The sequence below is a fragment of the Fusarium verticillioides genome, chromosome 2, assembly GCF_000149555.1.
Source record: "Fusarium verticillioides 7600 chromosome 2, whole genome shotgun sequence".
Classification (NCBI taxonomy): domain Eukaryota; kingdom Fungi; phylum Ascomycota; class Sordariomycetes; order Hypocreales; family Nectriaceae; genus Fusarium; species Fusarium verticillioides.
This window is the reverse complement of record NC_031676.1, coordinates 962209-976921: the sequence shown is the minus strand read 5'-3', so window position 1 is coordinate 976921 and position 14713 is coordinate 962209. Positions and strand designations below refer to the sequence as shown.

Here is a 14713-nt window from a genome sequence, read left to right as displayed (position 1 = left end):
AGGAAGCAGCCTAGACGGGTCAGACCAAGGGAACTACCTCCATCAGAGCAACCAAATTGAATCTCAACTTCTCCTCTTCCCAACTCAATCTTCAGGATCAAACCCCTTCGAAGCAGCGCATTTACATCTGTTTCACGTTTAAAGGATTTCTCCGAGATACACAGAGCAATTTATTTCCCGACCTCGTACATACATGACGATTGCTTCACAAACACCTTCTCGACTGATCTCGAGATTCTCAACTAGCCCTTGTTGGCGCATTACATCAAGAAACTACCGGCAAATCAATCTCACGCCCTTATGTCAGGGGTTTCCTCCTCTAGTCATCCCAATATCCACAGGTTCCTCAAGCAAGACCCTACCACCAAACCACCACAATGAGTCGCCCGGCAAAACGCCAGCGAATGGAGGAGCCTGAGGCCCAAACACCAGAGTCACTGCAGCGTTCTATAACCCCCCCTAGAAAGAAAGACAGAAAATCAACTGTCGTGAAGTCCCCATGGCAATTGACCTGGATCCGTGACCTCCCAGAGGACGACAATCAAGATGCCGTGACTCTTAAGGACCTCCTCAGCGATCCTCTCATTTCAGAGTGTTGGGAGTTCAACTTCCTGCACGATATCCCGTTTCTCATGGACTCTTTCGACCCCGACACACGCCACCTCGTCAAGGTACATCTAGTGCACGGCTTCTGGAAACGTGAAGATGTGAATAGGATAGCGTTAGAGGTAAGTTGTAGAATGTGGTCAGGCCATGAAACTGAAGCCTCTATTCCACAGCTAGAATAGCATGCCTTCACGTCCTAACTCTCTACAGACCGCAGCATCGGAATTTGAAAATGTCAAAATCCATATTGCCCCTATGCCAGAAATGTTCGGAACACATCACTCGAAAATGATGATTCTGTTCAGACATGATGAAACTGCTCAAGTCATCATCCATACTGCCAACATGATTCCAAAAGATTGGACCAACATGACCAACGGTGTTTGGAAATCACCCTTACTCCCCAAACTGTCAGGTGCACAAAACGTTCAAGCTTCACCGGAAGATCAGTCTGTTGGAAGCGGACAACGCTTCAAAATCGATCTTCTCAACTACTTAAAGGCCTATGATAGGCGTAAGATCATCTGCAAACCACTAACTGATAAGCTTACACAACATGACTTCTCAAGTATCAAAGCTGCACTAGTTGCGAGTGTGCCGGGAAAGCACGACTCCCGGGATATGTCAGAAACTTCCTGGGGCTGGGCGGCTCTGAAAAGGTGTCTGCAGCATGTACCATGCCAAGATCACGGTGACTCAGATATTGTGGTACAGGTTTCTTCTATTGCTACGCTGGGTGCAAAGGATGATTGGTTACAAAAGACTCTTTTTGAGCCTTTGACTCGTTCTAAAAACACAGGCCTCGGCCGGCCTAGGTTTAAGGTTGTCTTTCCTACCGCTGATGAGATCCGGAAATCTCTAGACGGATATGCGTCCGGGGGTTCCATACATACCAAAATCCAGTCATCACAGCAGGCAAAACAATTGGAGTATCTTCGCCCAATTTTCCATCATTGGGCCAATGACTCACCCCGCGGTGCTAGTGAGTCTAACTTCTACGTAGTCCTTGGACTTTTTGCCTAATGGCTCACAGAACTTCCCGAAGACACCCCTTTGCGAGAAAGTGGCCGCAAAAGGGCAGCACCGCATATCAAGACGTACATTCGGTCAAACAAATCGTCTATAGACTGGGGTCTTTTGACGTCAGCCAATATTTCAAAACAAGCTTGGGGTGAAGCAGCCAGACCAACAGGCGAAATTCGTATTGCATCATGGGAGATTGGTGTCTTGGTATGGCCAGAGTTGATAGAACAAGACTCTATCATGATAGGCACTTTCAAGACCGACATGCCGGAAAATACACAAAGTACGGGCGAGAAGGATGCATGCAAATCAATAGTTGGGTTGCGAATGCCGTACAACACTCCACTACAACGTTACGCAAGCGAAGAGATACCATGGGTTGCGTCAATGTCCCATACAGAGCCTGACTGGGCGGGCCAGACTTGGATTCAATGATGGAGTTTCATGATATTGGAGTCATGAGAAGGCTGCCGATAGGCTTGGCTGAGGAATTGGGCCAATCGACTTAGACAAGATATCTACAACGGGATGAACTATAACTCAAAGCCTCACCCACGCAAGCTCGGGATACGCCGTTAACCATGATCCCAGATCTGGGCATCACGAACCACAACCCTTCTTGACGATCCACCCCCGCATCCTGTCAGAGAGAGGCTGAGGTACAATTCGCCTATCACGACATTGCCAATCGAAAGATGCGTGTCTTTGACCAGAAGTGGTAAGACTCCACCACGTCAGGGTCAGCCGCCTTTACGGCAATTCAATGGCGCCTTTTGCTGTGGCGGGTCTGAGTTAACGCTAGCTTGAATGGCAAAGTCAGACTAACAGCAAAATCGGCTTTATTGCCTCTTTTCAATCGGGCCTAGTGATTTGACTACAACGACATATCTATACAGCCTCCTCATATTCTTATCTAGTTTCCCTCATCTCTGTTTCCCTGTCTCTCTCTCCTCTTCACGATTGCCATCTGCGCATTGGTCTCAATGCATGGGGTTGACAGCACAATTGAACTCACATTGACTACCTTGTATCACTCAACTTTTTCCCACTCCACCATTTGACTCAGTGGCGTCCCTTGTTGCACTCTGAAGAAGTCTCTTTCGTGTGATCCTTGCAGAATTGTCATCTGAAATTTCATCTGCCTCAAGAAAAGATTCCAGCTGAGGTGACTGTGAGTTGACATGGATCCAATAGGACGAGGAGCTGGAGTCTCGCCCTATGGCACTCCTCGTGGTGCTGGCGCACATCCAGCGCTGTCATCTTCATGGCGTGTGGGCTCGCCTCTAGCTGAGGCCGCTCTGGCTGCAGATCTTGCGGCATGCTCGGATGACGGGTTCGAAGACAATGCGATTGACGACGATGTCTCCGTGTCGGACCTCCAGGGCGACCCCATCATGTATCGTCGACCCAGTGGTGTTGCTTTTGGAGGCTCACGACCAATTATGAACCCTCAGACGTATGATGAGCCAGGCCTGACAGCTCTAGAGAGGAAACAGTCTCGTAATGCTGAGCGTAGCTTGCTACGAGACAACCATGTTCTTCCACCCAAGCACGGATATCGACAGAAGCACGGGCTTTTCACTCGCATTTACCGCCGTCTTTTTAGTACAAAGATTGCGCGGGATGAAGAGGAGACGCCTGCTCTAACTGTGCAGCCTCCCAGCGAAACAGATCCTCTCTTGGGTTCTCGTGATGACGGTGTTTTACCCGAGCACCTCAACGATACTTGGGAGCACGCTGTTGCTGAGCATCGAATCAAGACCACTTGGCAGCGAGAGGCCAAGACCATCATGACCTATTCCGCACCACTCATCGTCACGTTCTTGTTGCAATACTCCATTAATGTCACCAGTATCTTTGCTGTTGGGCGAATTGGCAAGCTCGAACTTGGTGCTGTTTCATGTAAGTCTGAAGCTGGATAGTCGCGAAATAATTGCGAGTCGAGACTAACTTGACCAGTGGCCAATATGACTGCCGCTATTACTTGTCTGGCGCCTTTTCAGGGCCTTGCTACATCTCTCGACACTCTATGCGCGCAAGCATATGGGTCTGGCCATAAGCATCTCGTTGGGCTTCAGTTTCAGCGAATGACTTGTTTCTTGTTTGTGCTCGGTTTCCCTGTCGCTGTTCTGTGGTATTTCTCCGAAGGTATCATTAGAGCCATTGTACCAGAACCCGAATCGGCAAAGCTTGCTGGCATGTATCTCAGGGTCATGATCTTCAGTATTCCGGGATTCATCCTGTTCGAGGGTGGCAAGCGATTTACTCAAGCTCAAGGTCTCTTCCGCGCTACGACTTATGTTCTCCTGATTGTTGCACCCTTCAACGTCTTGCTCAGCTGGCTCTTGGTTTGGAAGCTGCAATGGGGTTTCATTGGAGCTCCTACAGCTGTGGCCATCAGTAACAACCTTCTCCCCATATTCCTCTTCTTGTATGTCCGCTTCGTGGATGGACGACAATGCTGGGGTGGATTTAGCCGACGGGCTCTCAGCAACTGGTGGATCATGATTCGACTTGCTCTACCGGGTATGATCATGGTCGAGGCAGAATGGCTGGCTTTCGAGATTCTCACGCTCCTCTCGAGCCGATTTGGACCCGAGTATCTTGCTGCTCAGAGTGTGGTGACAACCATCACGACACTTTCATACGAGATCCCATTCCCTATGTCGATTGCTGCCTCAACACGTATTGCCAACTTGATTGGTGCCGGCCTTGTTGAACCTGCCAAGATGACTGGTGTCGTGGTAAGTTTACGATTAAACTAATGTTGATATTGTCATACTAATGAGGTCCAGGCTTTTGTTGCTGCTTGTATCATCGGAATGTTCAACCTAACTATTTACACAACCATGCGCTATCAGCTACCGCTGTTGTTCACCAAGGACGACGATGTTATCGATCTTGTTGCAGCAGTCATGCCCATCGTGTCGGTTATGCAAGTCTTTGATGGTCTTGCAGCAGGTGCTCATGGACTGCTCCGAGGTATTGGAAAGCAGTCGATTGGCGGCCCTGCCAACATTATCGCGTACTACGCCCTCTCTCTTCCATGCTCGCTCGCTCTGGCCTTTGGCCTTGATTGGAAGCTGAGCGGCCTGTGGCTCGGTGTCACAGTTGGAACTATGTCGTAAGTTGAAAGATACTCGTACTGGAAGCAATATTCTAACTGTATGAAGCGTCGCATCGATTGAGTATATCTACCTACTCCGAACCGACTGGCACAAAGCTGCCGAGGAAGCAGCCCTTCGAAACGCTGCTGGTTAGTGGCGTATGCCCTTGGTAGTCTATTTCATATTGATCTTTGATGGTCTTGCATTTTTGGAGTCAAAGCAAGTACTGTGGAATTATGCAGTGGTGGTTATATGACATGTGGTTATAGCAAAAGGAGGAACAGTTGACGACGAATGCTGACGATTATATGGGAGTCGCGATAATGTTTTAGTTGGAACTGGTGCAAGCAGTCAAATATTAATGTGATATTTTTGTCGGAGTCAGCTAGACCCGTGCCTGGTGTACTCAACTGTTGCGAAGTTCATTTCATGGAATTCTTTCAATTGAGCAACTGATTGTGTATAATCGTACAAGGCATGTCCGAATCTATGGTATTATCTCATTTCTGCTCTGCTCTGCTCTGCTATGCCTGCTCCCTTCGGCTCGTCTTCAAGTCTTGACTCATTTTGCGTCTGCCTTTTACCATTTCGCTGGCCCCTTTATAACTCCTCTTTCAAGTCCACGGTTTGAAAGTCTGTGCTGAGACCATGTGAACGAGAAACCCGTATAATGAAATAAAATTATCAGCTCATTGTGCGATTTCAGCCCAACATAGAATGTGTACGGATACCCTTGGGACCAAGTTCGCTTTGACACGGTTAGTGAAATTCTTAGTGAGGTTCTCGGGAGTAGGGAACTTACTTGTAATCAACTCTGCTCAAACTCATAAGTCTTTGGGCCTCAATTGTCTGGGCATCCATGTTAGAGTGTAGGCAAAAGGCAATACGAGCAGCGACCTGAGCACCGAGGAACATGGACTCCTCGAAGCCATTCTTTGTCCACTCGCTCAAGTAGTTCGGCAGAGTAGCCGTCTTGATGCTCGTGGGAGTCTGGCTGTGGAAGTGGTGGGTTGTCGTGGGTCCTCCAGCCTCAGAAGCTGGTTGCGGTGTGCCGACCATGTTATTAGCGGTGCCAGCAGCTGCAGCCGTGGTAGCGGCCTGGAGGAGGGGGTTCACGCCGCTTGAGGATAGCTGGTGAGGTGCGCCTGTGAAGGAGCCAGTGGGAGTCTGAGCGCCGGTTCCGGTGGGCGTGGCCATGTTAGAGGGCAGCTCTGAGGTGAACATTGTGGCAGTAGATGGAGAGACTAGATGGCGAGCGTTGAGGGTCTGGAGGATGTTCTCGCGGAGACCGCGGAGACGAGCACCGTTGCCAACAAAGACCAGGTTGTCCCAGCATGGAGGTCGCATGTACATGTCATCGATGCCCTGGACAGTGCGATAGATAGCGTTGACAATGCGATCGATCTCGCGACGTTGAGCGAAAGTGAAGCGCTCAAGACCGACCTCGACATCTCGACGAATGCGCTTTGGTCGCTTCTCAGGGGTCTCAGTGGAGGGTTGAGCGTCGGGCTTTGGCTCAGCCCCATGCTTGGGTTCTATCGACTGCGCTGGCTCTTGAGTTTGTTCTGGCTTGGGCGCTTCTGTGGCAGGTGTCTCTGTCTCTGTCTCTGTCTCTGTCGCAGGTGCAGGTGCAGGTGCAGGCACAGGTGCAGCGGCGCTGTCGCCCTGAGGTTGAGCTCCGTTGGTCTCGCCCTCGGGCTTGGGGGCTTCTGTTGTGCCGTTACCATTGATAGTAGCCGCAGCGGTCTCTAGAGTCTCCTTTTCCTTAGACGGTTGAGGAACCTCTTCCTGAATGACTTCCTCGTAGAAGAAGGTATTGTGAGTCCTCTTGGAGTTGGGTAGACGCGCAGCCTTAGCGGCGCCTTCAGCATCCTTTTCGCCCTTCTTTCGACCTCCCTTGCCCTTTTCTTTCTCTTTCTCCTTTTTGGCGAGGAATTCCTTTGTCTGCCCGCTTGTAACGATGGCTGCGACGTCTAGAACTCCATCATCCTCTGGGTTACCATTGCCCTCATCAGCATCTCCATTGTCTGTGGGTTTGGGCGCTTCAGGGGCTTTTGGTGCGGCCTCTGCAATGGCAGAAGCTGGTTGACCACCTGTTGCGCCTGCAGTATTCTCCGTAGGAAGTTCCATCAAGTTCTCCTCAGTAGCAACATAGGGGAGGACTTCGCAGATGTTGCTCTTTTTCAGCTGCTCCGCCATATCATGGTTGAAGCCCTTGTTTTCTAGCAACTTGAGCAAGCTCTTTGTGAAAACCTCGCCTCCGCTGATTTCACCATCGGCATCAGATGCGCTGACGTCCATGTGGTTCACAACTCTTCCATCGTGAATTGCTGTAACGTCGACCTTTTGGTAGCCAATGTCCACCACAGTCAGGTTAGGCCACTTCAGACCATACTGCGTAGCGATTCCGCTGTGGATTATGCATAGCGCAGGTGTTCTCGTGTTCTCAAAGATGTATCGGGCAATTGTCTCGCAGTCGGGTCGTGTCCATTGTGGTGAAGCCATGAGCATGATGGGAGTGTTGTGGTATGTAGTTGTAAGCAGGCCGTGGACATGGTCGAGGAAAGCGAGAAGTGCGCTCATGTTGACGATGTGACCAGCTACAAAGATGCGCAATTAGCATTAATTCCTTACACGGCCTTCAATGGCTGTATACACATACCTTCAATGGGGTACACAGCTCCCTCGTCTTCGTCAACATCCTCCAACCATTCCTCTTCCTCAACGCCATTCACAATAGTCGTGCGCTTCGTCTTGTGATAGGGCGCCCACTGATCGCCCTCCTTAAACATCCTGGTGGGCATGCGCCGAGCAGGAGGAGTCAATTCACTGCAACCCAGCTGAGCCATAGTGGTTCTGCTACCAGGGCAGATGATGAGGACCTGCTCCTCGCGCCATTTGCCGGCAGTGCTTGACATTGTGCGATTTCGCTTCCTCGCACTTGCACCGAGATCGAGGCTGTAGTTGTAGTGGTATTTATGTGGTGATGGCGTTACTGAGCCGTTGTTTGGTCGCGTTGGTGTTAGTGTTGGCGAGGCTTCTCGAGGTTTGCGCGCCCGGAGCTGGTACCGGGCTGAGGACGACGCGACAGGCGTGAGTGTGGCTGGTGTCGCAGCATCTTGAGCGCTGTGGTGCACGTGACCACCCTGGTCTCTTCGTTGCTTGGTTGGAGTCTTATAGGCCATCATGACAGACTCAAAACTTGCTCAGAGCGTGCTCTAAATACCTGTATCAAGAAGCCAAAATGAGACTCAAACTTTATGAGTAGAGAATCTCCATCTCTGATGTACTTTTAAATACTTGAATGTTGCGTGGGCTATCATTGCTATCGATTCTGCCAGTGCAGTGCAGTGCCAGTCAAAGAATACAGACCATTCACCTCAGACACTATATTTATTCATTCATTCATTCATTCACAATCAATTATAGGAAACAATAGCCAGTTCATACTGTATCTATTCAATGGCATTAGGAATAATACTTTATCATAGTTTGACCTCTAGACTATACCAGGCCAGGCCTCCAAGAAACCACAACTAACTCCAGGTACACAGATCACTTGCGTTCTTCAAGGATCGTTTCCTTTCATCCATATGTTCAAGCCTTACTCGTCTCATCTCGTCTCGTCTCGTCTCGTCTCGTCCTTCCCATCCCATGACACATCCAGTACATCGATCGACCAAGACCCGTTCCTCTTCTCATCAGTTTGCTCCTCGAGGTGGTATAAGCTATGCGCTGCTCGAGAGAACTGACAAAGTGGTTATGACCAACCCAACAAACGCCATCAGGGGTCACAAATCGAACCCCTGAACACACAAAGATCCCATCATAACGTACATTTTCACCAAAGTATTGACAAGAATGCGCAGAAAAAAAAAGAAACGTCTCTCAAAAAAGCCGCCCAGTAATTACCCATGAAAAGTGCAGGCCGTGCGCCATATCCCATCTACTGATGTAAAACCATCGTCGTCCTCAATTATACAACCGTGATCGTGTTGGGAGTTGTCTCATTCGATGTTATCTTCTTCAAGTCTTCATGTTTTTCGTTCAGCTCAGTTGGCTCAGTCTCCTTAGTGGGTTCGACCTCCTTTGATGGCTTTCGTGGGGTCACGTCTTCAGTCACATCGTCAATGACTGAGAAAGGTCGGTCAGATGTAGGGGTTGTAAGTGTAGAGCCATCAACACTCCATCGATCATCGGTAACACCAGTGTAAATAGATGATGTGTGCTTCTTCTCGGGTGTCACAGGGCTTTCTGCCCGCTCAGTCTGGGGAAGTGTAGGTGATGTCTGAGCATCCTTGGTCTCAACCTTGGACTCAGTTGCAGCCTCCTCCTCCTCTAGCTTCTCAATCTTGGCGGGCTCAGCAGTAGGTTCCTTTGCTTGAGGCTCCTCGGTCTTGGCAATGTCCGTTGTTGCCTCTTCGGCTGGGAAGAACTCGACGTCGGATTCGGATGACGAATCGTCTTGAGCCTTGTTCTCGACAGTCTTAGGTGCGTCGACCTTGGGCTCATCGGCCTTGGCCTCGTCGAGCTTAGCCTCCTTAGCCTCAGGTTCTTCTGCCTTTGGCTCCTCAATCTTGGGCTCTTCAGACCTAGACTCTTCAGCCTTCTTGGCCTCAACTCTGACCTTCTCAACCTTGAACTCCTGGGGCTTGAGATAAGGTGAAGAGTCAGACTTGGTTTGCTCATCCTCAGAGGCAAGATCTTCCTCGCTGAAAGCCTCCTTTCGCAGAGGGCTTCGGAGGTTTGAAACATCGCCGATCTCGCTCTTACTGGATCGCGAGGTCCTGGCAGGGCTCCTCATGGGCAGTGGGGGAGGAATCCTCTTGCCAATGGTAACCATGTTACCCTTAGCGTGGATCATGCGGGATGCAACAGCCTGGGTTCTGGCCGGCTGGACAGCAGCCACCTCGAACACCACGGGTTCCTCCTCCTCCTCATCTTCCTCCGCCTCGCTTTCGGAATCACCTTCATTGTCGGTCTTTCGGCTGCTCTTGTCGTCCCTGTCGCTGTCATAGTTGCTCGAGGCCTTGTCAGTGTCATCCCGGGGCTCGACTTTGAGGGTGTCATGTTCCACAGCTGTTGTGCTACTGTGGCTGGTCGCACTGAGAGGAGTATGGGCTCCGCTCAAATGTCTTATAGGGGTCAGGTCGACCTTTGTGTAATCAACCTCCTCCTCTTCCTCCGTGACCTCGGGAATTTGCGTGCGGGTAGACCTGTCAAAACCGTCTTCGCTTTGACCTGGGCTGGGGGTTGTCTCGGGTGTTATGCCCACATCCGTCTGTGTTCCAGCATCTGTCATTTGACTTTTCGCCGTTCGTGAGGACATGTAACTGTTTCGGTTACTCCTCGTCACAAAGGTATCTACACTTTGCCTGTTGAATTTTGAGAATGCTGGGCTCGTAGGCGCGGGGTTGAAGTCAAATTGGCTGCTGGTAGGTCGCAGTCTTGATCCTGCCTCTCGGATTTCCAAGCCAGCCATCTCGAGGGCCAACACGCCAAAAGGATCGGGATCATCGACATTGGGAATTCCAAAGGCAGTTCGAGGCGAGGCGGGTGTTGACGATTTGGGTGTCGCGATCATGGCGTCTCCTGGCGCACATTCCGCAGCGATTTTGCTTATCAAAGAGGCATCGTAGTCTGTCCTACCTTCTGCCATCTTGATAACCTCTGAGAGCGGCCCAACCTCCTCTACTTGGCGAGAGACGTTACCAGCCAGAATGTCCATTTGTGTTACTTGGTTGGAATAGAATCGTTCATTCTCGTTCCCTCGCTCGGCCAGGATACACCCGTTCAAGTTGACGACCTGATTTTGACCCCGCGCTTTCAGGTATGTCAAAACGGTATTTCCCAGGTCCTTCCATTTTATGTGCGACTCATCTGAGTCAAGCGATACCAGGGGGCCACTAGTTAGTCCGACGTCTTCGCCTAGGGTGACACGAGGCTTTGTGATTGATTCGAGGGCGGCAAGGTTGTTAATAACGAGAACGCAATCGTAAACATCGACGCCGATAATAAAGCTGAGGGTGGGCGTATGCAACATGATTCCTGATGGGGGTGACCAGGTACCGTCTGACTTTCGTGCTATGAGAATACCGGAGCCGCCGGAGCCTGTCATGTACAGACCGCTGCGCATGCAGGTAAAGATGGCGATTCCGGCTGCGTTCTGGATGATGCGCTTGGGGATCTTCTTGGTGACTCGTTTTGGGGAGCGTGGTTCGCTTGTCGTCGATTGTGCGTCTTCTTCTTCCTCCAATGGCACGAGATATCCATCCGCTGCGTAATCATGTTAGCAAAGAAATGAGGCTGACAAGTAAAGTGAGACAAGCATACTGCAGAAAGACTTGAGGATGCGGGCAGCCTTTTCGCATTCGAGATCCAGAGTGGCAGGCCAGAAAGCCTCCCGCTGTACTCGGCCACTGGCATTAGCGGCCGCAGTATTTAACCTGGACAATGCATTCGAGTTTGCGCCGGATATGGAAGTGCTGGAACGGTTGGAGGACCAGCCGAAGAGGCCAGCTCTAGAACCTCCCGACGACCTCTTGTCCCACGAGGGGAGAAAGGAAGAAACTCGCTGCATGGCGGGCCGTCTTGCCTCTCCGTCGCCGCCGTCTTGGCCAGGCGGAGGCACGACAGAGAGGACGGGAATACAGGGCGCGGTGCTGTTATTGTTACTGCTAGAGATGATTGTCGCGCCAGAGCGGAAGTGGACGGATCTCTTTGGGGGCTTGGTCGGTACAGATACGGGGGTAGCGAATGTTGATGTCGATCTTGGGGTTGGAGATGCGACAGACGAGGCAGGAGACGAGACCGGGGTTGTTGTTGCGGTGGTAGTGGGCGAGCCGTATGATGATGTTGGTGTAGATGATGCTGTAGTCGAGGATGAGGAGACAGAGGAGACGGAATTGGAGTCGGAGAGAGGGTGAACAGTGACGAGGGGTCTCTTGAGGGCCGAATTGTAAGCGGCGACAGCTGAAGCGTGAGAATGGGAGTGGGAATGAGAGTGAGGATGAGAATGAGACGGCGCCGAAGCCGAACTGGCGTGTTGATGAAGGTGGGATCGAAAGTAGTGTCCGCGCTGGTCCTGGTGGGTGCTTGTGCTTGTGCTCGGGCACTGACTTGGACTCTGACTTGGGCTTGGACTGGCTGAACTATTGCTGGCGTTTGCAACAGTAGCGCCTCCAGTAGCAGAGCCAGAAGACACTGAAATGGGACAAGTGGTCCCCTGGAATCACGATGTTAGCTGTAAAGTTTACAGGGCTTTTACTTGTATGTAGAGTGAGGTGACCTGTCAGCGCGGACGGGTGGGTGACGTGGGCCGCTGAGCCATTGGGACAGGACCGAGGCTAGGCCGCTGTAGGCTACCTTCAGCTGCGGCCAGCTCGGTTTTTTGCGTTTTTGCAAGGATCCGTGCAGGGGCAAGCAAGGAAATGGAAAGGGAAGAATGAGAGAGGGATGCAATGGGGATGGGATGATCCGCCTTTGAACAAGCCTCCCCGGGTCAAGATGAGACTCGATCAAGAGGGGACGGAGGAGGGGGGACAAAATTGAGGGTGAGAGGAGGATGGAAGAGACGAGAGGATAGAATGGCTGTTGGGGTTTGTTGCAATTGATGTGCTGTGTCATGATATAGCGTTTCCTCATTGGATTGAATTTTATCGATTGCTTTTCCATCGGCGCAATTGACTTTTCCTCAAAAACTCACTTCCTCACTCTCTTTCAACTGATCATCATCTTTTTTTTCTGGCTGCTCCCGCTCGAGGCTGAGTCAGGGGGGCAGCCTTTTGGTCTGATGACGGAACCTCTTAAAAAACTCCCAGGGACTTGGGTAACGCCCCTAAACCCAACTTTGACAAGGTGCAGTTACTGCCATTCAACTTTTATGCCGGGGAGAGGGCTGCCCTGAGTAAGGCAAAGCGTAGACTAGATGGCTGATGGGGGGGTCGGGAAGTGAAGCGAGTGGGTGTGAAGCACATGTGAATGAATGGACATTTGGTGGAGGGGAAAACAAGAAGAGAAAAGAAGAGACAACCAGTACAGTAAGAATGAAAAGAACGTGAATCGAATAAAGGTACTGACCGAGTTGCTCGTTGTGTTTGTTGAAGCTGTCTTTGTAGAGGCCCATCGCCCAAAACTCCATCCTCCTCCTCCTGTTCCATTGCTTCTTCCATTGCCCTTCATGTTCTCCTTCTTGTTGCTTCCTGCAATGCCGCTGATACTCAGCTTCTTCTTTCGCGCCGCCGTCATGAGGAATTTCCGATCTGTATGTTTCGCTTTGTTGGTTGAGGCTGGTACTAGACAGGGAGCAGTACAGCACCAGTTCAGTTCAGTTACTGCGGCAGCAAACATCTCGTCAGCTCAATCCCAGTCTCCAGTCCCGGTCAAGCTCATGATGGTGTGCGGGTGACCCTGCACATGCTTGCCTGTGTGTGCACCTGGTGTATCGAGTGCAGTGCGTGTTACGATGCTGGAACAAGAACAAGCACCATCCCAGGCTATTCAGCTCGTCCCGAAAAGGTACAGCAGATCTCGGATTGGATGCTCGACGTCGCTATGGGTCCGCGATGTACCAGTATCACTACATCTCTTGATGTTGATCGTCACTTGACTCGAGAGAGATCATAGTCAAGTATAAGGCCATATCGTGATAGCAATGAATGATGAGGAATAAAAAGAGGATTAACAAAAAAAGAGAGAAAAGAAATATCGTACCTGTTTGAGCAACGTTGTACTTGTGCTGCCAACTGTTCCTCTCATCGCCCGTTTACTGTCTGTCCTCTCTGTGTGTGTCTCTTTCGTCCTCCCTTACACCTATACCAGACAGGTTGTGTATAGGTCCGAACACGCTTTCCAAACGACAGCAAATCAAATCACGAAAAAAATCCAGCACAAGCAAATACAAAGAAAAGAATACTCAATGAAGAGATCGAGATCGTTGGAGCAAGGTAAGAACAGGTTGAGCTTTGTAAGAGTGAGAAGAAAATCACAGAACCCTCAACATCAGGAACGAAGTAAAGGGAGAGGGAGAGAGAGAGACAACTTCAAGGGTTTTTCGTTTCGTCGTGAATAGGTGCATACATAGACACATGCATATACATAATGCTTCACATTCCGCATCTACACTCCCTCGCTGTATATGGAATCCACCAACAAGATGCGCCTTGTGCGGGAGCAGGCGAATTGCCAAACATCATGCTCTGGCTGTGTCTATTCTTTGCCCTTTTTTTTCTTCTGGTCTGCCTCATCTTGTCTTGTCTCTGCCTCTACGCCACGCGACCCCTGCCCACGAGCAGGCCAATCCTGAGATTTAATGGTCGAATTTCACGATCGGGGGGCAATAGCTGCATTCCAATAGTGTCTCATCATTGTTCTCGGCTGGGAGGGCATTGCTTCTGTTCACAATATATGGCCGAAACCACAGGTTAGTGGATTTGCAACTGTCACATATCAGAAGAATACATAGTCATTCAGCCAGCCAATAACCATAGTTTGTCGTTATATGCAAAACACAGTCGTATCAGAATTGGATACAATAAAAAGGAAACACCAAGAGAAAAAGGAAAAGTCTAAACGTCTAGCACTAATACAGTATGTACATACAGTACTGACTCAGGAATGTGCAGAAGCTTCAACAGCTAATAGACACTCTTGCACCGTTAACGTGCTCAAAACTCAATCAAAGACTCACGATGTTGAGTGAAATTTCTTTCTTTTAGATCTATCTCCCCAGATTGTCGAGGTCTAGCGAGTCAAGATGAGATCGTCTTTGATCATGATCAACCACACCAAGACGCTACAAGCACAAAGATTAAGAAGAGCTGCAGCGGCGCCGCATAGCAAAGGCGGGTCGAGCAGACTAAGTTAGTCTAACTAGGGCCTTTTTCAAATCTTTTAATGGTCTTCCGCGGCCGGGATGTCACTCTATCCCATCCGTTTCCTACTGTACCTTAACCTTCTCGACATTAGACTTTTGTAAA

At 50.2% G+C, this 14713-nt stretch overlaps 4 protein-coding genes across 6 annotated transcripts; 2 read left to right on the top strand and 2 right to left on the bottom strand.

Moving 5' to 3' along the window:
* Nucleotides 1–377: 377 nt before the first annotated feature.
* FVEG_06136 (tyrosyl-DNA phosphodiesterase 1) lies at nucleotides 378–2064 on the top strand (the record flags this gene model as incomplete). Its single annotated transcript, XM_018894404.1, has 3 exons — nucleotides 378–728; nucleotides 817–1588; nucleotides 1640–2064. The coding sequence occupies 3 exons, from the start codon at nucleotides 378–380 to the stop codon at nucleotides 2062–2064; spliced, it is 1548 nt and encodes a 515-aa protein (XP_018751486.1).
* A 746-nt stretch (nucleotides 2065–2810) lies between these two features.
* FVEG_06135 (hypothetical protein) lies at nucleotides 2811–4890 on the top strand (the record flags this gene model as incomplete). Its single annotated transcript, XM_018894403.1, has 4 exons — nucleotides 2811–3531; nucleotides 3589–4373; nucleotides 4425–4753; nucleotides 4803–4890. 4 exons carry the CDS (start codon nucleotides 2811–2813, stop codon nucleotides 4888–4890), a joined length of 1923 nt encoding a protein of 640 aa, XP_018751485.1.
* Nucleotides 4891–5084: 194 nt separating this feature from the next.
* On the bottom strand, nucleotides 5085–7921 carry FVEG_06134 (hypothetical protein; the record flags this gene model as incomplete). The annotated part of the gene is made up of 3 exons (XM_018894402.1): nucleotides 5085–5484; nucleotides 5539–7336; nucleotides 7399–7921. The coding sequence occupies 3 exons, from the start codon at nucleotides 7919–7921 to the stop codon at nucleotides 5439–5441; spliced, it is 2367 nt and encodes a 788-aa protein (XP_018751484.1). The 3' UTR covers nucleotides 5085–5438.
* Nucleotides 7922–8175: 254 nt separating this feature from the next.
* FVEG_06133 (hypothetical protein) lies at nucleotides 8176–13691 on the bottom strand. 3 transcript variants are annotated; one of them, XM_018894400.1, is made up of 4 exons: nucleotides 13449–13691; nucleotides 12816–13069; nucleotides 11070–11961; nucleotides 8176–11012 (listed from the first exon to the last, which is right to left on the bottom strand). In XM_018894400.1, the coding sequence occupies exons 2-4, from the start codon at nucleotides 12981–12983 to the stop codon at nucleotides 8713–8715; spliced, it is 3360 nt and encodes a 1119-aa protein (XP_018751482.1). In that variant the 5' UTR covers nucleotides 12984–13069; nucleotides 13449–13691; the 3' UTR covers nucleotides 8176–8712. The 3 variants fall into 3 exon arrangements, with proteins under 3 accessions (XP_018751482.1, XP_018751481.1, XP_018751483.1); XM_018894399.1 differs by lacking the exon at nucleotides 13449–13691 and having other exon boundaries at nucleotides 12816–13123; XM_018894401.1 differs by lacking the exons at nucleotides 12816–13069; nucleotides 13449–13691 and having other exon boundaries at nucleotides 11070–12150.
* Nucleotides 13692–14713: the final 1022 nt, after the last annotated feature.

Bases quoted from the DNA above. Each gene is read 5' to 3' on its own strand.
- FVEG_06133 (XM_018894399.1), bottom strand. From the start codon at position 13,085: ATGTTTGCTGCCGCAGTAACTGAACTGAACTGGTGCTGTACTGCTCCC. The intron at 11,962-12,815 runs GTCAGTACCTTT...TCGTGATTCCAG, and splicing joins CAAACACAACGAGCAACTCG to GGGACCACTTGTCCCATTTC. The intron at 11,013-11,069 runs GTATGCTTGTCT...ATGATTACGCAG, and splicing joins CATCCTCAAGTCTTTCTGCA to CGGATGGATATCTCGTGCCA.